We start from the raw sequence: 22,888 nt of genomic DNA, 5'->3' as shown, positions 1-22,888 counted from the left end.
AAGAAATTTTTAAATCAAGGAATTTGAAGAAGACTACAAATTGGTGGACAAGATATCCTCCAAATTTAGTGAAGTAAAAAAATGCCTCTCAGAGCCTACAAAGCACAATTCCATAGCTGCCCTGTAACAGATTCAAGGACAACACTTGTCTTTAGAAATGCTGACATCAGGTTTCCATCAAAATGCTTTAAATACTGCAAGAAAGTGCACTCGACGTACTTTAGCATCTTTCTACCCCCATTTAAAACCAGCAATCGTTTCCCAAGCATTTGGACATATCCCATTTTTTGATGGTTATGACTTGTGCAAACTGGATGTCAAATGTTTGTACCATATTAAATACTTATGGCTCGAATTTTTTAATAGAAAAGATTTATATTATAGCCTGTGAGTAAATTTCTTATATTAACGTTTGAAGTGTTATAATTAAGTAATGGAGAAGTCATATTCATCAGCAACATGAAAAAGAAAAGGTTCTTTATACTTAATCCTATTTTTCGCATAAACAATGTAATTAGTCTGATCAGAAACTTTATAGACATAAAATTTTGTTTCTCTTATCTGTCAATACAGAATAACTTAGGTCTTTCTTTTTCTTTTCTTCTGTGGGTGGTAGGCCTCTCCTGAATTATTTATAAATAAAAATCGAGAGGCCCTGGAAAGTGAATATGTTAGTTCAAATCTGCACCACTGGATTGATCTAATATTCGGTTATAAGCAGCGGGGAAAACCGGCAGTGGAGGTATTGCTAATTTCTTTTTTGCTTTTTCTGGATGTTGCATACCGCAACTTGGTTTCATGCTCATCAATTTCTTTTCAAATTGCTATGGAAGCACAGGCTGCCAATATCTTCTATTATTTAACATATGAAGGAGCTGCCGATTTAGATACGATGGAAGATGAGTTGCAGAGATCAGCTATTGAAGACCAAATTGCAAATTTTGGCCAGACTCCAATCCAGATCTTCCGTAAGAAACACCCAAGAAGAGGGCCGCCAATTCCAATTGCTCATCCTTTGCATTTTGCACCTGATTCCATTAATTTAACATCCATTATGTCTAGCACAAGTCATCCACCATCAGCGGTATTATTTGTTGGCATATTGGACTCGAATATTGTCCTAGTAAACCAAGGACTCACCTTGTCAGTGAAGCTGTGGTTGACCACTCAATTGCAATCTGGTGGCAATTTTACCTTCTCTGGTGTCCAGGTTGGTTTATGTCTTTTATGTAGATTGCTATATTGTATATCATAGTACTTAAAATCATGGATCTCATTGAAGTGTTTTAGGATGTTTCTATTAAGCACTTCTCAATTGCAGGAACCATTTTTTGGAGTTGGTTCTGATGTTCTTTCTGCTCGAAGAATTGGTAGTCCTTTGGCTGAAAACATTGAACTCGGAGCACAATGCTTTGGAACAATGCAAACACCTACTGAAAACTTTTTGGTCTCATGTGGTAATTGGGAAAACAGCTTCCAAGTCATTTCCTTGAATGATGGAAGAATGGTGCAGAGCATTCGACAGCACAAAGATGTGGTCAGCTGTGTGGCAGGTAATATCATAATAGGAGGTTTTTAAATCTTTAACAAAAGATGTTCAGTAGAGTTCTTTGGTTCTCAAATATTCTTCTGTACAGGGTTGGTACTGACGATTGCTTTTGTAGTTGAATGTGCTTTCTTCTTTTATCAAAAAGGATGATGTGACCTAACTATGAGAAAATACTGTTCATTTGTTATTTCCCTGTGGGAAAGTAAAATACCTTGTACAGTGCTTTAAGCACACGCATGCTACATGTAGAGAGACCAAGTCTACTTTAATATTATTCTCGTTGCTATCATAGCAATGGATCTATTCCATTTGTACCCTTTCCATCCCCTGCACAGTATTAAATAAAAGAATATTCTTAAACCTTTCGCATGGTTGAAGCCAAAGTCTCCCTCTTTCCAGGAGAAAACCCAATTTTCCTTGGGGCGTGCTCTATTAAAATATGATTCTGCATTTCATTATTATGGATTTTTGATTATGCACTTCACTATTTAGAGATAATGTGCGTTACGGTCTCTGTTGCTGCGACTACTCATTCTTTTTTGAGTGCACCTGTATTTTACACATCTCACACAGTAGCACATGATTATCTGGGCATGATCCTCTGATTATGGGAGAAAATGTATGACAAATTGAATGCACCATTCTTCGATGCGGGTGTATTCCTAATGCCCATATCCCCAAAAATATAGGGCGTGGAACAGTAGAGTAGGAGATTGAATCTGAACTTTTGAATCAAAAAGAATTTTACACTGCTGCCTGTTCCTATACTCAGAAATTTAGAATAGGCGCTGATATGTTATCCTGAAATCTGTAAAGAGCAATGCAGCGTTATTTCCTGCTCAATCCAATTGCCATTTTTCCGCATGATGTTTCTTCGTATAATGTTCTGTTCTCGATAGCTTATTGTTTATCCTTTTAACTATTCATAAGAGTACATGCCATCTGTTTTAAAATAAACTATTATGTGCAGTGACAGCTGATGGTAGTATCCTTGCAACCGGAAGCTATGACACTACAGTGATGGTGTGGGAAGTTCTCCGTGTTCGAGGCTCAGAAAAGAGAGTTCGAAGCATGCAGACTGAGCTACCTCGTAAAGAATATGTTATTGCTGAAACTCCTTTTCATATTCTATGTGGGCATGACGACATAATTACATGCTTATATGTCAGTGTCGAGCTTGATATAGTTATTAGTGGTTCCAAAGATGGAACTTGTGTTTTCCATACCCTAAGGGAAGGAAGATACATAAGATCTTTAAGGCATCCTTCTGGCAGTGCATTGTCCAAGCTTGTGGCCTCTCGGCATGGACGAATAGTGTTTTATGCTGATGATGATCTCAGTCTTCATCTGTATTCTATTAATGGGAAACATCTTGCAACTTCTGAATCCAATGGTCGCCTCAACTGTGTTGAACTTAGTGGATGCGGGGAGTTTCTGGTTTGTGCAGGTGACCAAGGACAGGTAGTTGTACGCTCCATGAACACACTTGATGTTGTGAAAAGGTACAATGGAGTTGGAAAGATAATCACATGTCTGACAGTAACCCCAGAGGAGTGCTTCTTGGCTGGGACTAAAGATGGAAGCCTTCTTGTGTACTCTATAGAAAATCCTCAACTTCGAAAAACTAGTGCTCCTAGAAATGTGAAATCAAAAGCTGCTGTAACGGGATAGATCATATTGACTGATCAGAGTCCTGCAGTTGACAGGTGCTGTTTGCCGAGTTTATCTCTGGTAAGAAACATTATGATTACAAACACTAGTACTTCAATGAACTTGTACTCTTTTTATTCTCAACAAGCTTATGATCATCTGCTTGGCTTAAGTTATAAAATGATAAATAGTGCAGTAGGATGCAGATCTTTTTAGACAATTGCCTTTACTAATCTCTTTCTGGAAATTTCTCTTTTTGTCATAAGTAGAATATCCAATGGCTTCTGGACTGCTTCCAACCTTTGAACTCTTTGAAATATTTGTAGTTGCCTGTGCTTGACGATAAGGCCTTAATGCGTTTTTTTCTTTTTTCCCTGATGTTCACCTTTTTTTTATCTGACCTGCAGAATATTTGAGCGCGATCGATCGTAACAAGTGCTTTGTTTATAGACCAAACAGATTTGTCCTATCTGGGCTATATCTATATCATGTGCTTCTGGCATGAAGTAAATCTCAAGCGGTATGGAGGCCAGCATTAACAGATAGGAAACAGATTAAAGCTTCAGCTTCATATTGCAATATACTCCAACCTCAAATAATTTGCACAATACAGGTTCTCTCCTATAACAGCAGGAGTTGAGCCAATATTGGCTCTTACAAATTTAGTTTTTCTCCCCTCTCTATCTTTTGAGGAGGTGAGCAAGGATAGTGTTTGCACATACATGTACATTATTTTCTTATAGGATAGACTAGAAATGTGTTTCGGTAACAACAGCACCTCATTTTCTCCTTTGTTTAGTGCATAGCAGGTGCTGATCCTAAAATACTTTGTATAGATAGCTGAATTGCCTCCATAATTGGCAATCTGGCAATGTGAAACTGTGACTTGTACTTTATAGGGCAAATTGTGAATGTCTTTGGAGAATAGCATTACTATAGTAAAGATCTAACTCAATGCGAATATAAATGGAATATCTGCCATTTGAACACCCTTCTTTGCAGCAGACTTTCTTATTAGGCTAGTAGTCTTCAGCGATGCTGATTGCTGAGGCTGACATTAATTCCCTGTTCTTGGATATACTATATGATTATTAGTTTCTGCAGTCAAATCGTTACATCTGAAATTTGGCATGCATACTCTTATCCAGAAAAACGAAAACAAAAATAAAAATGGTACGTGTAAGATGGTCCGGTGACAAAAATGATAAAACTTGCTGACATTTTCCCATTATGCTTGTTAATACAGTACAATCACAAGTGTGCATTTCTTTGACAGAGTGATTTAAAATTTCATCATTATGACAAGTGTTGCCAACAGAATCCCCAAAAAGCAAACAGACGTTTATTTGACTCAATATTCTAAACGTAGGACACTCTTCCTGATTTAGCAGTTAGGGCTGCAATTTCAGACATATAATTTTAATGTGCAGTGATAATTCATGTGAAGCAGCAAGGATTAATCAATATGACTTGTGATTTCAGTCCTATTGCTGTGAAATGCAGCCTTAGTTTGTGTTTTTTAACCGTGAGATCCTGTTCTCTTCCAGGTAATGAACAACCCCTTCCGCAAGTCGGTTGTTCCTATCTCTATCCCCAAACAAGTTTCTCATTTCCTTTGCCAAGTCTGCTGGGTCATCTACTTTTGCCTTTCTTACCAGCTCTGCCACCGAGTCGGACGTAAATGCCCCATCTGACTCATTCCTGGGTACCTCTAACCCAATTTTTTTCCCATGCAACAACCTAGCATTAAGCCCTTGGTCATTTAAAACTGGAAACAGAATCAAAACCCTCCCAAATGAGAGTCCTTCAACAACCGAGTTCCAACCACAGTGGGTCAAGAACCCCCCAACTGACTCGTGACTCAGTATCTTCACCTGTGGAACCCATCCACAGTAGATCATCCCACGATCCTTAACTCGTTCCTCATACCCGTCTTGTAGCATCTCCAATGCATTCTGAGTTGTTCCAGGTGGGTTCTTGAGTACCCAAATAAAAGGTGATCTCGACTTCTCCAAGCCAAGAGCCAACTCCCTCACTTCTTGTCGAGTCAAAGCAGCTTCAGTTCCTAGAGCAACATATACAACCGACTCGGCCTCCTTCTTATCCAGCCATTCTATAATATCAGCCCATCCTTTAACGTCAATATCATCATCTTCTTCTTCTACTTCCGGGGGAGGCAAGAATCCGAGCGGAATGATTGGTTTTTCGCTCATCTTGCTATAAAGGTCAAACCACTCCGGTTCAAACTCCGGTGAGCTTCTAATAATGACAACATCAGCTCCTCCAGAAGCAAAAGCAAATCGAACCGTATCATTCGGTCCTGTTTCGTCTTCTTCCGTTTTCTCTATATATTTTGTCACCTCATGGATACAATACTTAATATTAGACTCGAACGGAACCCATCTGGGCACGATTGTGAAGTCCTCAGCTGTCAGCCGCAAATCTCCACCGTTCATCGTCAACGACGGCGGGCCAATAAAGGATAGTGTTGCAGCAGTAAAGAGACTAAAGAAGGCACTTGAAATTCCCACCTTGGAAGCTATAGATGGCAGCCAATGAGAAGCATAATCGTAAATAACCCAGTCTGGTTTCTTGGTTTCAAGAAAAGTAGCTAATGGAGACTCGAGCAAATCAAAAGCTTTCTTTAACAATTGTTGTTTAGTGTAGGGTACGTCAGTAGTGGTCTCTGCATTAGATGGCAGTCCTGGTACGGAAGGCAAGGGCAGGGATATTAGTGAAATGTGAGAAGATAGTTGTGGAGGTATTTTGGGAAGCCTGTGTAGGTTTCCTGGGGTTGAAATGAAAGAAACTAAATGACCCTTTTGGGCTAAGAGATTGGAGAATCTGAGAAATGGTATAAGATGTCCCATGGCTAGCCATGGAAACACTGCTACATGAAGTTTGCTGGTTCTTTTCATGGCAACTCAAAAGGTCAAAAATACTGCTTTCCTCTTGTGGAAAAGAGGCTTTAGTTACTGGGGTTTCCTGCTAATATTATTATGGGCTGCGCAAGCTCCAAATTTTGGCAGGATTAGACGACCATGATGTTGGAATAATGAAGATGAAAATTGAAATACATTATCGTTTTAAATAACAAAATAAAAGACAAATAAAACCTAGTTAGATTCTGAAATAATCAAATAAAAACAAAATTTGAGTGGATGATAAGCAAGCCAAAAAAAATAAAATTAAACAAATTCTTGTCCGCTTCATTTGTTTCCAAGCATATATTTATCATCATACAGCCATTTACTGATAGATGGCAACTGAAAGGATCCCCAAGAAACTTTAACTTTCTTTCAACCTCTGAAAACGTATTGGTGCATATTTCGTTAAATATTTTAAATTATTTGTCACAATTACAAAATAAAAAATTATTTAATAAAATACTATATTATTCTGTTTACTAGTTATACACCATATAAATAAAAAAAATTCAGGAACATTAGTTATTACAAATGGAATGGAAAATGTTTTTCCATCATTTTTTTAAAATCGATTTTATTTATTGATTTAATATATAACTTGTTATTCTATCAATTATTACAAAATTCTCAGAAAATAATATTATTTTTAAAAGATAATAATTTTAATTACACACTAAATAGTAACCCGTTGACCAGAATTGAAGGGCTTTTGGAAAATTATTGCAGACGGTCGCACGGTCCAATACCATAGAATCCTGATCCTGAGGCCTTTAGCAGCCCAATCCATCACATGGCACGTGCGCACCTCAACACACGAACGAGTTTCAACAGTACACACAAGAAAACACGCCAATTGTACGGCACCTCACAGTCTCTCACACACAAAGCACATCACAAACATCTCTTCTTTCTTTTTCTATTTTTCTTTCTTTTGGTTTCTATTTTTACAAACTTCACTCCCTCATTATTTCCCTCTCGTTTTTTAACTCAATAATTACTAGGGTTAGGGTTTTTGTAAAATTTCTCAAATTTTCATCACTTCTCCTCTCTGTAATGCTTCAAAATCCTTTCATTACATATCCGATTCCCCAATGTACAGTCATTCACAGTCTATGAATGTTCACCACCAGATCCATACTCCTACGGGACCCACCGGGGATGACGAAGACGGTGTTGCTGCGGACTCCATTGACCATCACCATATACGTTACGAGGACGGTAATGCTACTGGCGTGGTACTAGAAGATGATGTTTCACATGACTCCGTTTATGTTCCTACTAGTGCCGCTGGCTCCGAGCTTGCTATTCAGGGCAACGATGTTTCAAGTCAACTTACATTGACGTTTCGAGGTCAAGTTTATGTTTTTGATGCTGTCACTCCAGATAAGGTACTTTAAAAAGTGCATTCATTTAGGTTTTTAGAAAAGAGAAATTGCTAAATACTGTGCTCAAACGTGCCATTATAGCTTTCATTTTTAAATGGAAACAGCAACAATTGACTTTAATTTCATTTCTTTGCTTATTTTTTGATTATTCTCAACGGCTAAAATGAAAATTCATGCTGTTTGTATCTTTGAATTTAAGTTTGGTCTTTGTGCAGTTTGTCTTTTTGACCATTAAGTTATATTTTGGTTATAGGTTCAAGCAGTGTTATTACTATTGGGAGGATGCGAACTAACTTCTGGTCCACATGGTCTAGAAGTTGCCTCTCAAAATCAAAGGGTATCTTTCTTATTGCTAGGCTCTGTATTGGAAGTTTTGCACTTCTTGTTATCCCTTATATATATGTCAGTTTTATTCTCTTTAGAGTGCGGTGGTAGACTATCCAGGACGTTGTACTCAACCTCAGAGAGCCGCTTCATTAAATAGATTTCGACAAAAGAGGAAAGAACGGAATTTTGATAAGAAAGTTAGATATAGTGTTCGCCAAGAGGTTGCTCTTAGGTATGGTTGTAATTTTTATTTTTCAACTAGTTAAATTGCTACTTTAGTTGCTTGTTGATTTTGCAAAATTTTGATAGAGAAATTGAAGTAATCCATTAAGACTTGCCTGAGATTTAGTATTGCTTATGATTTAGAAGCTCAGACAGAAGCACTAAACTTTATGGCGACTAATTTGTTATTGTGTCTGACCTTGCCCAAATGACGAAGATACGATTGGTACTTTGTACAGTGTTTTTAAAAAACTCATAGAGCCGCATACTATAATGGGAACCATAATTTTAATCATTGAGCTAGAACACATGATATTGTAGAGTGCATGCGGTGTTGTTGAATTTGAATTGATAATTAATCTTTTATTACCTTCTTCTGTTTTATTACACCAGGATGCAGCGTAATAAGGGTCAGTTTACTTCTTCCAAGAAGTCAGATGGAACATACGGATGGGGTGGCGGTCAGGACTCAGGTCAAGATGATAGCCAGCAGGAAACCTCGTAAGTTGTGCATAATCATTTGAATTCTTATTATCCAGAAAGGCTACATCTTATCTGAAACTCTAGTGGATTGTGAAAACAAGAGAGGGAAGAGAGGAAAAGAAAGGAATAAAAATCTAGTGGTTATGAATTTCTTTCATGTCGTATTGTTTTAAGAGCTGAAGAGCTAATTTTTCTTCTCCACTTGGGGGTGATATCGTGTTCAGTCACCATAAACGTTTGTAACTTTTTTCCCCTTGCTGTTTATATCTTGCTACAAGTGATACAATTTTGTTTCAATAGAAGATTATAATAAGATTAAATGTAGCCCTTGTGATTTCATCCTCTAGGTGTACACATTGTGGCACTAGTTCAAAATCAACTCCAATGATGCGGCGTGGTCCATCTGGTCCTAGATCACTTTGCAATGCTTGTGGGCTATTTTGGGCAAACAGGGTTAGTATTATTAATACTTCTTAATTCACGGATCTCATGTTTTTATTTCATTTTGTTTCTCTTCTTATATGTTTAATTTTTTTTTATTTTTTTATTTTTTTATTTTTTTTTAATGTTTCTAAGTTGGATTGGCATATGCTTATATTCTCATTTATTGTTTGAGAATAAAAGTTGTTTATCTGGTAAAGGGTTGGTATTTATGCCCCATAAGTATCTACATGATTTCCTCATTTATGGATTTGTTGCTGATGCATTTGATTCTGAATGGATGTTTTTCTGCCTTATCAATATTGCCACTATCATTGATCACGATTGAAACTAGAGATATGTAGTTCTGCACTGTCATTGATGTATAGTATCAAACTATGTCATGCATATACTCTTTGAGTGTTATATTTTGTCATCAATACTGTTATGCTTGTCAAGTGAGGAGTGAATTGTTTGAAACATGAAATGGGCCCCAAAAGAAATGAAAAACCCAAGCAATTCTAGATATGCTACTAGAATAACAAAGTGGAAAGAAATTTGAAAGTTAAAAAACTGGATTCAGTAACTGGAGAATTGAGCTAAGGTAATATTAAATGCAAAAGTACGGGTATTGATGCTTATAAAAGTCATAATGTGCTCATCATTGGAACAAACTTGGTGAAGGATTGATGATATGGATATCCTCTTCTCTTTTTCACTCAGTGGGTCCTCAGAAATATGTTTAGCTCTCCATCTTGTACTTAGTGAAGAGGGATTATTGTTCCTCAAAGTAGTAGTTAGACAAATGATGGGCTTCCTAGTTCCAAATGCTAACTTGAGATAAGCTTGGTGGTAATTTAGCAAGCTTACGAACTGACGTCAAACTCAGAATTCCAACATTCTTGTTGCTAATGGGATTTCAACCTGTGCTTATATCGAAGCGCTATAAGCTACATGCTTGTCAGTCAGTCAGCCAGCCAGGTCCTCTTCATCATTATTAGTTGGACTGCTTAACTCTCTAAACTGCAGGTTAAACATTTTTAATAACCTTACTGTTATGGTGGATGCATGACTCATAAAAGTTGCATAGCTTATTTTTGTAACCTTAACATTGTCGAAATTTGGGGATTTTGGTTGATGTTTTAGGAATTGCTGATATTTATTTCTTTTTCTTTATTGAAGATGTGCTAGTTCTTTATGTGAAACTTGTTTGAAGGAGATATGTTAATCGGTTTCTTGTTCCATCACTACTGATTTACCTATTGCTATGAAGCTTAGTAAATGGAGAATTGAATTACATTCAATAACTGTTTGTTGTAAAAGGGAATGCATGAATTTTAATGTGTCAAGGTGAAAAAGAAATGACATGAGCATAGTCATTTGAACTAGATGGAGTGGAGGTGCCTTGAAGCATCATTCTCATTACGTAGGTTCTGTTATAAAAAAGGATCAGTAAGTGGGAAGGATGTCTCAAATAAATTGATCTATGAATTACTACTTAGCCAGCTATGCTCTGGTAGTGGATTTTGGACAGTGAAGAGAGTAAGAGACACTGAGATGAGGATGCTAAGAGAGATGTGTGGAAATGTAGGGAAGTGCCATGCAAAGATTGAACATATTTGTTGGTGGAAGTGGCGTTCATTTTCATGCTTTGGCAAATGCACTGGTGTGGAAGAATGTGCATAGGCAAGTTATGGAAATGAATAATGTGAGAGGTAAGTCATCGACATCGGTTGCTTTAAAAATGGATTTAGTGTTTCTGCATCTTTTTTGAAAATTTCTTTTAGTATAGAATATTTTGGGATTCATATAGCGGCTTGAGTTGAGTTGTCTAGGGTGGAGACATGCCATGCTGGAGTCCAGATAAAATTTTGATGACCTATCCTGAATGGTCAAGAGCTCTCCATTTTCCTTTTCTTTCTTTTGTAGGTGCTGAGGAAAGAATTTGAAATCTGCAAGATGGAGAGATGCGACCACTAGGTTGTATACGCATTTAAAGAGAGACAGGGGTTTGAGCATGATGTTTGCAGAAAAAGGTTTTCTCGATTTTGGGGAAGGTTTATAGAAATAGTTTTAGATACATAATATTTTGAGATTCAGTGTGATCAGTGCATCCATACTAGATGCCTGACTTATTTGCCTTTAATTAAGTTATTACTGCTGGGATTTAACTATTTATTGCTTATAAATCGACATTGCATTCCATGATGACAAATAAAACTCTGCAGGGAACTTTGAGAGATCTGTCCAAGAAAACCCAGGATCATTCTCTGAATCCAATGGAGCAGGTATATTCTCATATAATATGTTTTTCTTGGGTCTGCTTTGTTCTGCAGTGTTTATTATTCACTATAAAAGCTGTGCTGCGTCTGGATTAGGGTGAAGCTGAAGCAAATGACTCGGATTCCGGCAATGCCATCCATACTCATAACAATCTTGTTACTTATTGAATTAAAAGTGGTGATGATTCAGCTTCAAACCAGAGACTAAAGTTCCAAGTTGTCTCACAACAACAGCCAGACCAGCAGTAGGCGCAAATTCAAGTTGAAGATATTCTAGTAAATTTCTTGCAGCTTGTTCTCTGTAATGTACAGATACTATAGTGTCATCATCAATACATGAGGTTATCTCTTACTTTCTTTGGTACTTTTACATGAGATCACCCGTTGAGGGTTTTATGCCCGGATGTATCGGATAAAGCTTCACTCCTTTGTCATTGGTAATTTGATATGCCAGATGATGCTGCCTGCTTTAATGTGCAAAAATATCCCACCCAGAATCACATTGCATTCACTAAAATATAAAAGGGCTAAGAGGAGAGGAAATGGGGAGGGAGTTTTGGTGGATCGGTGCCTGCAATATGCAGAGGCTTGTTGGGTTACTGTTCGATGAGAATGTCATCTTATGGTAGTCTGCGGTGTGGGTTTATATTTCAAACTGTGGTGATTGGTTTGCTGAAACTCTTAGGTGGTAGCTTTAGGTGCGGGTGTTACTTTATTATTATTATTTTTTGCAGCTGCACTGCACGCTTAGACAAAGTGTTGCTTTTCTATATACTTAAAAAGTATCTCTCTTTTCACTAATTGGTCACTTGGGTCAGGCAATGTCCCATTCCACTAACATAACAATAATAAGTATTTCTTTCCTACTTTATAGCTCTCAATTACATGCTGGGATGCAGAAAGTGCTCATCTAACCGGCCATTGATAGAGTAATGAGCTTTTCCATCCATCACTTAAAAAGAGTACGTCCATTTTATCTATCAATTATTTGCTCTATTTTACCCTTCCAACTTAATTTTTCTTGGTTTGATTTATATTATCCATTAATACTTAATGACTATAACAAGACCTTATCCATTTGTACTTACTATTATCTTCTTTCTTCCCTTTCTCCTTTTGGCCATTGATAAAAAATAAAATAAAAGAGGTGATGACAAAATTTCTGTCCAAAGTCCGTAAATTCCAACCATGGACACTGAATGTCCAAACACTTTTATAACACAAATGATAATAATCACAACCGCACTCCTCCCCTCATTTAGCACTAGCCGTTGGATCATCATCCAAAACCTCACTATCCTGTGGGCTCCGCTCACCATCATCATCCATCATTAATTAAAAAGAGAAAATAATGAAATCCCACCCATACTCCACAATCAACACGCACTCCATGTGATCCACCACCCGCATGGACCCCACTCCCCCGTCGCACACGACGGCTATACAGTGGACAACACACCTTCATCGCTTATTACCATATTCCTGCGACGCCCCTTATCATTTCCTTTCTTTTTTCTTTTTTCTAAAAAGTATGTACAGTAAATAAATAGAAATTATCTGCAAATACATTATTATTATTAGTATATGCGATAGTACGACACACTCCCTAATGAATCGGAAAAATAAAAACTTTTTATCTTATTAATTAAAAAAAAAAACGTGATAATAATAATAATAATAATTTTCCAAATTTAGCAGAGAGTCATCAAAGAAACACGATCCTTAGCTATTTCACGTTCTTTGTCTCTCTGTCTCTTCCTCTCTCCCAATTTTCTTCTTCCGTTTTCGAAGCTTCTCGACTCCTCTTATCATTTAATTTCAAATTTTAATTACTATCTTTTAGTTTCAAAACAATATTCTATGCTCAATGGAACAGGTAGCTGCAGCAGGCTTTTATGCTTAGGGTTTCGCTTCTCTGCGACGGACAGACGGTGAGGGTCGAGGTGAGCTTTAGGCTTTATTTACTTTTATGGCGGCTGCCAATCCACTGCCACTGCAAGCGCGTCCGTATGAGGACCACGTGCAAGCTCCTATACAGATCGACGATGATGATGTCCGTGAGTACGAGGACGGTGATGCTATGGATGACGTCGAAGATAATACTCCCATGAATTCCGGTGTCAACGTCGCCGAGCACGGTGGAGGTGGTGTGATTGTGGCGTCGAGAACTAGTGAACTTACTCTTTCTTTTGAAGGAGAAGTTTTTGTTTTCCCTGCTGTTACCCCTGAGAAGGTTCCTTTCTTCTTTTTTTCTGTTTTAGGAAAAGGAAATTAGTTATTCGATAGCTGCTTCTTTTGTTTACTATATACACGTGTATGTACGTTTAATTATTTATATTGCATTTATGTTTAGTTATTATTTTTTAATTGGATTCTTGCAGCTTATGAAATTATTTGCTGCTGTTAATATCCTGAAGTTGATCCTGTTTGAGGGGTTTTATTAACTGATTTGGAAATGTGAAGAATTGATTAACTGGCTTGCTCTTTTTTTTTTTTTTTTTCTTAAAAATGATTTGTCCTTTCTAATTTGTGAGCAGTTCGTACTTTTGGTATGTTTCATTTCTATTTTCTACTTTCAGTAAATTTGTGTCAGCTACTACTTTACACGCGCCTGCATGATGAACTGTGTTCTCTTTCTGATGAGCTAAAATCTGGTTTATGACATAAATGCACTGAACTGGACTTTTGGGAGACTATGGGTAGTGTGAGTGACATATATAGTAGCTCCTATGGATATTAAGAGCTTTGTTTGGCACTTGATTGCAAAACTGTCGAAGCAAGCTTGATTCCACTCCTTGAACTTGTTCAATTTATTGCAGATTAGTTATATGCTTATATGCAATTATTAGGACTTGATCCCATAAGTTTTCTGCAAGTTTTTCATAATTTCTCTTTAGCTTGGTAGTCTAAAGCATGTTTATTTAAGAGAGTAAACATGTTGGTTTTGACTGGGAAAAACAGGTGCAAGCAGTGCTCTTGCTTCTGGGAGGACGGGACATACCCACTGCTGTACCGACTATTGAAGTTCCTTGTGTTCAAAATAACAGGGTAATGCAGAATTTTAATTATCGAGCACATTTAATTGGTTCTTCTCTGCATGTGTTCATGCCTTATCTGCCATATTCTCTAGGGCGTAGATGATACCCCAAAGCGCTCAAATCTTTCACGAAGAATAGCATCCCTTGTTAGGTTCCGTGAGAAACGTAAGGAGAGATGTTTTGACAAGAAAATAAGATACACTGTGCGAAAAGAGGTTGCACAAAGGTATGGTGCAAATAAACCATAATGGATCTTTTCCCCTTTGTCTGACTATGTTAAATGCAGACGTTGAGAAGATGATTTATTGTGCCTTTAAAGGTTAGCATTAGGGAGTCTTTTTCTTTTTATTTTTGTTCCTATTTATTGTTATGCTTGGAGCATTTTATCTAATTAATAGCAGTTCACTTTTGTTGGACAAGGGCAATGCAAGTATTTTCAGGAATTTCCCTTCAGATATTCACAGAATCTTTTTGCTATTAATCTCTCACAGTATGTATCTTGCTAGATATGGAAATATGGAATTTAATTTGTTATTCAATCTGTCCAAACCTTGGCCTTTCTGTGGAAAATAAGAGCATGAGCAAAAAACTTATAACGGCTTGATGAATGGACATTTAGATATTTATTGTATAAATACTGTTATAATAGCGCTAGCTGGTGTTGAGCATGTGTGGATGATTCCTCTTCTTTTCTCCATAATTTTTCATACTTATATGTGTAGTATCATTCATTTCAGAAAAGCATAAAGGAAATGAAAAATCATAATTCACTCAAGGTTTTTATTGTATGATGAGGCATGTGGGGAGTGTTCAGTAGTCTCCAATGAAGAAGAGGGCAAAGTTCCATTAAAGTGAACTTTTTTTCAGAACTGTGGTTTTAAAGTATTATTATTTATTTTATTTTCTATTATCTTGATAGGATGCACCGCAAGAATGGGCAGTTTGCATCCTTAAAAGAAAGCTCAGGCGGTTCAAGTTGGGATTCTGCACAGAGTTGCCTACAAGATGGTACTCCTCGTCCTGAAACTGTGTGAGTTGCATGTTCAATCTGGCTTTACTATTTTCTGCATTTAGCAAATGTGTCTTTTTTCTTTGCGGCTTTTATCATTGAAGTTTTACTTATTGTGCAAGTTCTTAATTCCACCCCTCCACCACCTGTTTCTGAAATGTTTTCAGTGTCCGAAGATGCCAACATTGTGGTGTTAGTGAAAATAATACTCCTGCAATGCGTAGAGGGCCAGCTGGACCAAGGACTTTATGTAATGCATGTGGTCTGATGTGGGCAAATAAGGTTGTTTTGCTGGCTGTAAAATATAATTCTAGAACTAATGGATATGGCTTTATATTTTTGTAGGTGTTTTAAATGGTCCTCCTAGGGGAAGGTGCTTCCAGTAACAGTTTATACTGATCCATGATAATAACTAAATAGGCTTTGCCAATAATGTTCTATGAGACTTTGTTGTTAACTTCTTGTCATTACAATTTGTGTTGTGGAACGTGTGAATTATTTCTGGCTTCTAGTATTGCTATTCTTGTGGCTCTCTATCTGTAGTGATTTGCCTTTTCCTTGTTCAGGGAACATTAAGGGATCTCAGTAAAGGCGGAAGGAATGCCTCTACAGACCAAATTGAGCCTGTATGTACTTGAGAAAGAAATACAACTTCTTGTGAGCTGTTTTCTGCAATTTTTGGAGCAAGTTTAATAGCTGATAAAGACCCAATATCTTTAAATTATCAATATGCGTTGCAAGTTTGATTTCTTTTAGGCAAAGCTGAATTTAGTTTTGACTGATTTTCATAAGTTTTAATTAACCCTGTAAGCTCTTTTTATTTTGATTCATCCAATAGTTTAGTTACTCTAGATTTATTCCTTGCCAATTTTCCATTCTTTATGGCTGTCTTTTGATTGCTGAATCACATGCGGGCCATGAAACTTTCTGCTTTAGTTTTGTCCAGCTGGATATATGTAGTGAGAGTGTTGTTGACATCACTGCCTTTGTTTATACAAGTGGTATAACCTGATAATGGGATCTGCAGGAAACACCAATTGATGTCAAGCCATCTATTATGGAAGGAGAATTCTCAGGGAATCAGGATGAGCATGTACTATTTCTTCTTACCAGTTGCAAGTTTCTTCTTAGCTGTTGCAGTTAACTTGTGTGCTAAACTGGACAAGTATTTATTATCCTTCTAAGTCGATCTGCGGGACACGTAGGGAACCACAGAAGATCCTTTTTATTCTGTAATTGTAGGATCCAACAATTCTGTCTGTCGATCCAGAAGTATGACTTCAATCCAGCCTCAACATAAGGAGTTGTGTTTTCAAGCTTGTTTTCTAAGCTTAAGAACCCTGTTCTGGATTGATATGTTGCATGATTCCTTGGCTTTTTGGGCTCTAATAATCATAGAAATAGATTGTTTTATATGTCTTATGGGGCGTTTGATTCTGCAAGTACTGCAGACTGAGGTGTTGATTTACTTGCCGCAAAGCTTCTTGTCCTGATGTGCTAATGTATAGATAAATTTATGTTTAATTTCTTTTTGTACACCTAGGAATTTAAAACCCCTTATTGAAGTACTTGGTTCATATGCACTAATTTATTTTCCCAACCTTCATATATTTGGTCTATCCTTTTAGCAGCTAGCCTTTTCATGTGATACAGGTTTTGCAAGAAGCAAGTGAAGATCTTACAAGCACTTTGCCTATGAGAGTTGTCCACTCTTCAGCAGATGATGATGACCAGGTACGTCCCTTCATTCCATGGTTGTCATCATTCCTGAATATTGTTGAGGTCGTAAAAAACCTATTTTCCATTATTAGCTTTCATTAGTCAACTCTCAAGGTAAGAGAGCTTTATAATCGTATCGGCGGTGTTAGTGAAAAGGTATGACCATGGACTTCCTAATTGGAGAACTTTCTTTTTTCCACTGGTCAGTTCTAATTCCTGGTGTTAACTATGAATGTTATCATCCCAGAGCATTTGCAATTGTCAATAAGCATCGTCTTACATCTTTTTTTTGGTAACTTTAATCAAACTGATGACTTTTGGTGACATCTTGGAAAATGGCAGTTTCCAGGGTAACCTGCAATGTCTAACACAAAACTTGCTCGGATTTACAGGAACCGCTGGTTGAGCTTGCTAATCCTTCAGATGCAGACCTGGACATTCCCTCTAATTTTGATTAGAAAATCGTAAGCTGCTTCTCTCCATTAATATCGGGAGAGGTGGATTGTAGTGGGGCAGTATCATTTTGCTGCATCTTGTCTTCATGCAGCACGAAGGTGGATGTTACTGATACCTCATACGGAGGGGCAATTAGCAAATTGAATTGTAACCAGATACAGGCATGACGTTGGATCCCCAAGGACAAATTACCTCATGTTGGGAGATGATGTGATGCTGCTTCCAGCTAGCACCAAAATATCAGGCGATACTCGTTGTTGATATTAGGTTGGATCTTGTACGTGTATGATTTGGTAGAAGATGTGCCCGAGTGATTTTGACCTGTCTATATATGATTTAATTTGTTAGGCTGTTGCATGATTGCAATTTGCTCTGATGCCGTCATATTAACACGGCATGACTGAAATAATTGAGCTTCCGATATTCTGATATCTAATTCAAGCCTTTGATTTAACAACAATGTCTGAGGCACATTGTAATTATGTAAAAATATTAGTGAAGGTATGGAACACAGTTTAGTGATGTGTGATTATTGTTATTTTAAGAGTTACTTTTATAATTTTTCTTTATATCCATCTCTTGCTTATCATTACCTAACAAAATTCACACTTCTCATCTCTTAATTACATCAAACTAACAAAAAATATTTGGCTATCAATACAACAAAACATTTGAGGATCTAATTGTTGGAAAAAGAATAAGCCGAAACCAAAACTATTTGCCAGTGACAAAACTTCAGGAGCATCGTCATTCTGCGAATAGTTCAAGAGGTATATAGATGCTGCATATGAAACTTTTTTTTTTATCTCCTCTCAAATCCTAAACATTTTTGAACAGCTATACTAAACTCAAACTCAAATTTGAGCTCATTTCTAGGTTAAATCGAGTATTGAAACTGTTACTAATATATTGAATGATACACAGTTGAAAAGAAAAAGAAGCAATTTTTTAAGCATTAAATTTCCGTTACTTTTTGCCTGTAGCTGGTGGTGTCTGTGCCGCCATCACGGTGGTATTGGCAAGCGTCCTTTAACATTGATTTGTGTCATCGTGGCTGCGGAACGGTGTCTTTATGTCTCTTCAATCACCAAAATCAAAATCTAAACTGGTCTTTCTATCCTCGGTGGCATTGTATTTTAGTGGATTAGCGTGTATTGCTATACTTCCTAAATCAGGATTAAATGCCTCGATAGTACCAAACTTTTACACTTTTATCCAATTGGTATTAAACTTTCACACTTTTATCAAATTGATACAAAATCTTCAATTTATTTCTTTTTGGTACTACTCCTATTATTTTTGTTTCTTCCGCCAGTACCAATAAGGAATCCAACACTTATTTGCTGATGTGACTGCCGAATTTATGAAGGATAACACACCATTTGCCACATCTGTTGCCGACTCAACAAACAGTTATCCAAGTTAGTAATTAACAATATCTCAACCCTAAATAAATAATCATAAATCAGGAAAATTCCCAATTTATGAAATCTAGTTTTTATTATTTTGATCGATTTACTTTCTCTAATAATTGATTTTGTAGCTTCCTTGTTCTTTATCTTATCGAATAATGGAGCAAAAAACAACTGAAAGTGTGTTTAGTTTGGAGTTGAGCCACTGATCTATATGCGCATGTGGAATGGCAAGTGAAACTTTGCCAAAAATAACTGAAAGTGAAGCTTCGTCTCTCGAACAGAAAGGAAATCCAGGCGCAAATTTGGTTATGCTCTCTTATAGTAAGTTTTGGGGATGCTGTCTTAGCTTACATTGATATGTTTTTAGTTGTAATGAAGGTTTCTTCTTGTACATGTGCTTTATTTGTCATTTTATTAACTTAAGTATGGTCAGTGGTGAATCTAACCTTACAACTGAGCTGCTGAATGAGTACAAGAATAGATTAGTTTGCTACATTCAAAGTTGCAGAAAATGAAAGAAGAAATAAGGAGCATGAAGTGCATAATGGACCTGTCTAAACTTGGTTGTTATGGTGTGACTAGGATTGTTATTTAAAAGATATACTTTTGTTAGCTTAACTTAAAGATGTACTTTGGATACAGTAGTATTTACAACTACTGTTATTTATGTAATTTAATGATGAATGAATGAAATGATAAATGAGTATTTAGTTTTTATAGTAGTTGATTACTATTGCTTCATTTGAATGTTACTGTTATGCTAAATATGCACAGACATGTCATATAGAGCAACCATTGCAATAGACAAATTGAGTGACAATTTAATAAATAAGTGAGGCTGTTGATTATTTTAAATAATGAAATTTTTAAACAAAAAGTGAATGGATGTAGAAATTCTGTCCACATGAACCCTACACCCAAGGCTGTCAAAAGCCATTACAAAAAACATAGATGTGGAAATTCTGTCAAAGGACCACATGTTAGGTCCACACATATATTAACATATTAACAACACAACAACCAAAATAAATATTATTTTTTAGAGTTTCCAATTCTAATTCCTTTGTTCTTTGCATTTTCTGGAGGCACCCAAGCTCTCTTCTTTGTTGAAACACTTCCATCAATCTTTTGTTTTCTTTTGTCTTGTTTTGTTATTGTGCTAACTCCTTCAGCCCCAACATCTTTGCTCAACAACCCTGGGGGTTTGAAAGTCTTTTTTCCCTTAGCTTCAGTTCCTTCTTTCTGTGTTTGTGAAAGTCTTCCAATGCCCAGATCTGGTGGCAGCTCACTCGCCAAATCATTAATGCTTTTACTCTTCTTGCTGGTAGCTTTTGAAGGTGATGTAGTAGAGTGTAAATGTGCTTTCCATTATGAAGCATAATCATCACAATCTACTAAATGAGCTGGTATGCCAAGCTGAACTGCAGGTTTTTATGCTTCTTTCGCTGATGGTGTTACATTGAATAACTGTATAATAAAGTCTTAAGTTAGCATACAATTGACATTACTGAATAAATATTAGAGGTGACATATTACTTACTCGTGACAATGGTATTAGTGGTGACAAATTATCAAATGTTGAAGTTGTCCCTAAAGGAGTTGTGCCTGTAGGAGCTACATGATCAGGTTGGTCATCTTCATGTGTTTCAAACACATTATGTGCACTATTTTCAGCATTTGATTCCTTTTTTTCTTTTGCTGTTTTTTTTGTCTTCCTCATCACCTATATAAGAAAGAAAGAAATTGAAGGGTTAATACCAATTGGATGTACTATTTGGATATAAGTGACCAATGTTTGGTACCAACTGAATATAAGTGGAGGCAGAAGTAAATGAGAGGAATGACATACTTACAGTCAGTTTTTCCCTCTCTGTTGCCTTGTAGAAGCACCAGCATTATGAAACCTCTTGTTGTGGCCCTTAGCACCACAAACTGTGCATGTTATCACAGAACCCTTCTTGGTGACCTTGCCATTTCTTATCAGACCCTCCATCTTTTCTTCCTCTAACCTTCTCATTCTAGCAGGTCTGCCTTTTCTAGGTTCGATTGGTTTGGGGGGTAAGACTGGTGGGGCAGTTGCCTTGTGCCAAAATTCTTTACTGGTGGTTGGATTAATCAAATGGCTATAGCATTTTAGGTATGTTTCAACCTTGTAGAAGTCATGTATATAAAATTCAAGGTTCTCTTGTTATACCAAATTGCACATACAACATGACAACAAGGTGTTCCAGTTAGATCCCACCTCCTACATGTGCATATCATTTATTGTTTGTCAACTACAAACTGTCCCCCTGGGCCAATCACTTGAAATCTCTCACCTCCAGACCACTCTGTTGTAAACATCCAGTAAAATTCTTTGGACTTTTTTAGTTTTTTCAAGATCTTAGGGCAGTAAGCAGATGCCACTCTTTTCATAGCATCCCTGTTCTTATGTATCATCTTTATTAATTTTGTTCTTATAACCTCATTCATAGCTATCACACCCTTGCTTCTAGCATCTAAGATAAAATTGTTAAAACACTCACATAAGTTATTTAATAACATGTCACACTTAGCATCAGTCTTAAAATGAGATCTAGACCAGTGATGAAGGGATGCTATTCATGTAGTTATGTCCTTGATGTGATGCTGATGTAAGCTTTTCCATTATCCTTTGAAATATCTGAACATAACTTGCCCTAGCAGCACCCCACACAAATTCTTTTAACCCTAGACTATTAATTTTTTTAAAAAAATTATTATGCACATATCTAACACAAAACCCATATTTAGAATTAGGGAATAGTTCTTCAATGTCAGGAATAAGACCCTATTCCAAAAGAACAACACACAATTAATACCATTATGCTAAAATATATGAAGGAATAGAAAAGGAAATTGTGAAGAGTATTTACCTTCTGCCTGTCAGTCATAAACACCTAATGATAACTGTTTGTTATTCCCAAATCTTCAGCCAGCAGCTCCAAAAACCATTTCCAGTTCTCCTTGTTTTCTTTTTGCACAACGCACCAATGCCACTAGATAGATGCAGTCATTTGTATATAAACCAACAGCTGTGAGAAGCTGTCCTCCAAATACTCTTTTCAGCTAACACCCATCCAAAGATATGAAAGGCCTACAAAACTTAAATCATTCCCTCAATGAAGCAAAGCACACATACGTACTGTTAAAAACACCTTCATTCAAACAAAAAACTATTGTGCTTTCTGAATTACTTCTCAAGAGTTCTAGCTTGTAATCATGAAGGCTATAAAGCTGTTATGTCTCATCACTATTGATAAATCTCAAAGCAGCATTTCTTGCTCTCCATGCTTTCGGTCTGGACACTTCAACACCACAAGCTTCTTTTATAGCTTGTATGATCCCTTGAATTGCCCAACTGGAATCAGCTCTGAACCTTTCAACATAATGTTGAGCTATCCAATTGGCATTAACATGCCTATTGTATGCCTCTCTTGAACAGTTGTGAGTGAAATTGGCTGACTTGATCTGCACTGTTTGTTTGTCTGAGTTCAGCATGTAAGCCCAAATGAAAAACTGACATTTTTTCTTACATTTAGCCTTGCATTTCTGCCTTGTATTTGGCCTAAATATAACCGGGTTTCTACTTTTGATCGATGAGCTCTTAACAACATCATTGAATTGTTTGAAGGAACTGAAGAGCATTCCAATCTTGAAACTGAGATTTGCCATGTCAGTCTCCTTATTAAACACAGGCCATCTCTACTTCCTTGAATCTACATCATTGCCTTCAGATGAGGAGCATGACAACAACTCATCTGATAGACCATATACTGTGGCATCTATTTCTTCAGACAACTCCTCAACAGGCTGCCTAGCACTTCTAAAACCAGATGGTCTGTCCCTCTCAAGCTCCTTATCAACAAACTCATCAAACATGGCATTATCATCAACATCTTCATCCCTCAGGTCATAATCAGAGTCCACAAACTCACTGTCCTCTGAATCTGCATCACTATTCTTGCTATCCTTACAGCTGTCATCA

General features: G+C 36.8%; 4 protein-coding genes across 10 annotated transcripts in view; 3 read left to right on the top strand and 1 right to left on the bottom strand.

Moving 5' to 3' along the window:
- The window catches only part of LOC8280355 (BEACH domain-containing protein B), a 29,983-nt gene extending 25,795 nt beyond the window's left edge, over positions 1-4,188 (top strand). For both annotated transcript variants that reach the window (XM_015724296.3, XM_015724297.3), the window contains 5 exons: positions 617-742; positions 839-1,210; positions 1,322-1,553; positions 2,520-3,280; positions 3,607-4,188. In XM_015724296.3, the coding sequence (XP_015579782.2) occupies positions 617-742; positions 839-1,210; positions 1,322-1,553; positions 2,520-3,220 (1,431 nt within the window). In that variant the 3' untranslated portion in view covers positions 3,221-3,280; positions 3,607-4,188. The remainder of the gene's footprint in view (positions 1-616; positions 743-838; positions 1,211-1,321; positions 1,554-2,519; positions 3,281-3,606) is intronic.
- Positions 4,189-4,392: 204 nt separating this feature from the next.
- LOC8280354 (UDP-glycosyltransferase 91C1) lies at positions 4,393-6,268 on the bottom strand. Its single transcript, XM_002527325.4, has one exon. The coding sequence runs from the start codon at positions 6,115-6,117 to the stop codon at positions 4,705-4,707; it is 1,413 nt and encodes a 470-aa protein (XP_002527371.2). The 5' UTR covers positions 6,118-6,268; the 3' UTR covers positions 4,393-4,704.
- Positions 6,269-6,994: 726 nt separating this feature from the next.
- On the top strand, positions 6,995-11,597 carry LOC8280353 (GATA transcription factor 25). Of its 4 annotated transcripts, none has more exons than XR_007214633.1 (8): positions 6,995-7,514; positions 7,765-7,848; positions 7,934-8,070; positions 8,454-8,561; positions 8,891-8,996; positions 10,555-10,678; positions 10,893-10,999; positions 11,192-11,237. XR_007214633.1 is itself a non-coding variant. In XM_048370609.1 (8 exons), exons 1-8 carry the CDS (start codon positions 7,218-7,220, stop codon positions 11,344-11,346), a joined length of 921 nt encoding a protein of 306 aa, XP_048226566.1. In that variant the 5' UTR covers positions 6,995-7,217; the 3' UTR covers positions 11,347-11,597. The 4 variants fall into 4 exon arrangements, 2 of the variants coding, with proteins under 2 accessions (XP_048226566.1, XP_015579795.1); XM_048370609.1 differs by lacking the exon at positions 10,893-10,999 and adding an exon at positions 11,342-11,597 and having other exon boundaries at positions 11,192-11,251; XR_003080240.2 differs by lacking the exon at positions 10,555-10,678 and adding an exon at positions 11,342-11,421 and having other exon boundaries at positions 6,997-7,514; positions 11,192-11,251.
- A 273-nt stretch (positions 11,598-11,870) lies between these two features.
- On the top strand, positions 11,871-17,989 carry LOC8280352 (GATA transcription factor 24). 3 transcript variants are annotated; one of them, XM_002527323.4, is made up of 10 exons: positions 11,871-12,207; positions 13,122-13,478; positions 14,207-14,293; positions 14,376-14,509; positions 15,203-15,313; positions 15,460-15,574; positions 15,859-15,918; positions 16,320-16,385; positions 16,946-17,026; positions 17,404-17,989. In XM_002527323.4, exons 2-10 carry the CDS (start codon positions 13,215-13,217, stop codon positions 17,467-17,469), a joined length of 984 nt encoding a protein of 327 aa, XP_002527369.1. In that variant the 5' UTR covers positions 11,871-12,207; positions 13,122-13,214; the 3' UTR covers positions 17,470-17,989. The 3 variants fall into 3 exon arrangements, with proteins under 3 accessions (XP_002527369.1, XP_015579792.1, XP_048226565.1); XM_015724306.3 differs by lacking the exons at positions 11,871-12,207; positions 14,376-14,509 and having other exon boundaries at positions 12,851-13,478; positions 15,203-15,291; XM_048370608.1 differs by lacking the exons at positions 11,871-12,207; positions 16,320-16,385 and having other exon boundaries at positions 12,855-13,478.
- Positions 17,990-22,888: the final 4,899 nt, after the last annotated feature.

The sequence above is a fragment of the Ricinus communis genome, chromosome 2, assembly GCF_019578655.1.
Source record: "Ricinus communis isolate WT05 ecotype wild-type chromosome 2, ASM1957865v1, whole genome shotgun sequence".
Classification (NCBI taxonomy): domain Eukaryota; kingdom Viridiplantae; phylum Streptophyta; class Magnoliopsida; order Malpighiales; family Euphorbiaceae; genus Ricinus; species Ricinus communis.
Note: the sequence above shows the minus strand (reverse complement) of the source record. Positions and strands in the feature narration are given on the sequence as shown.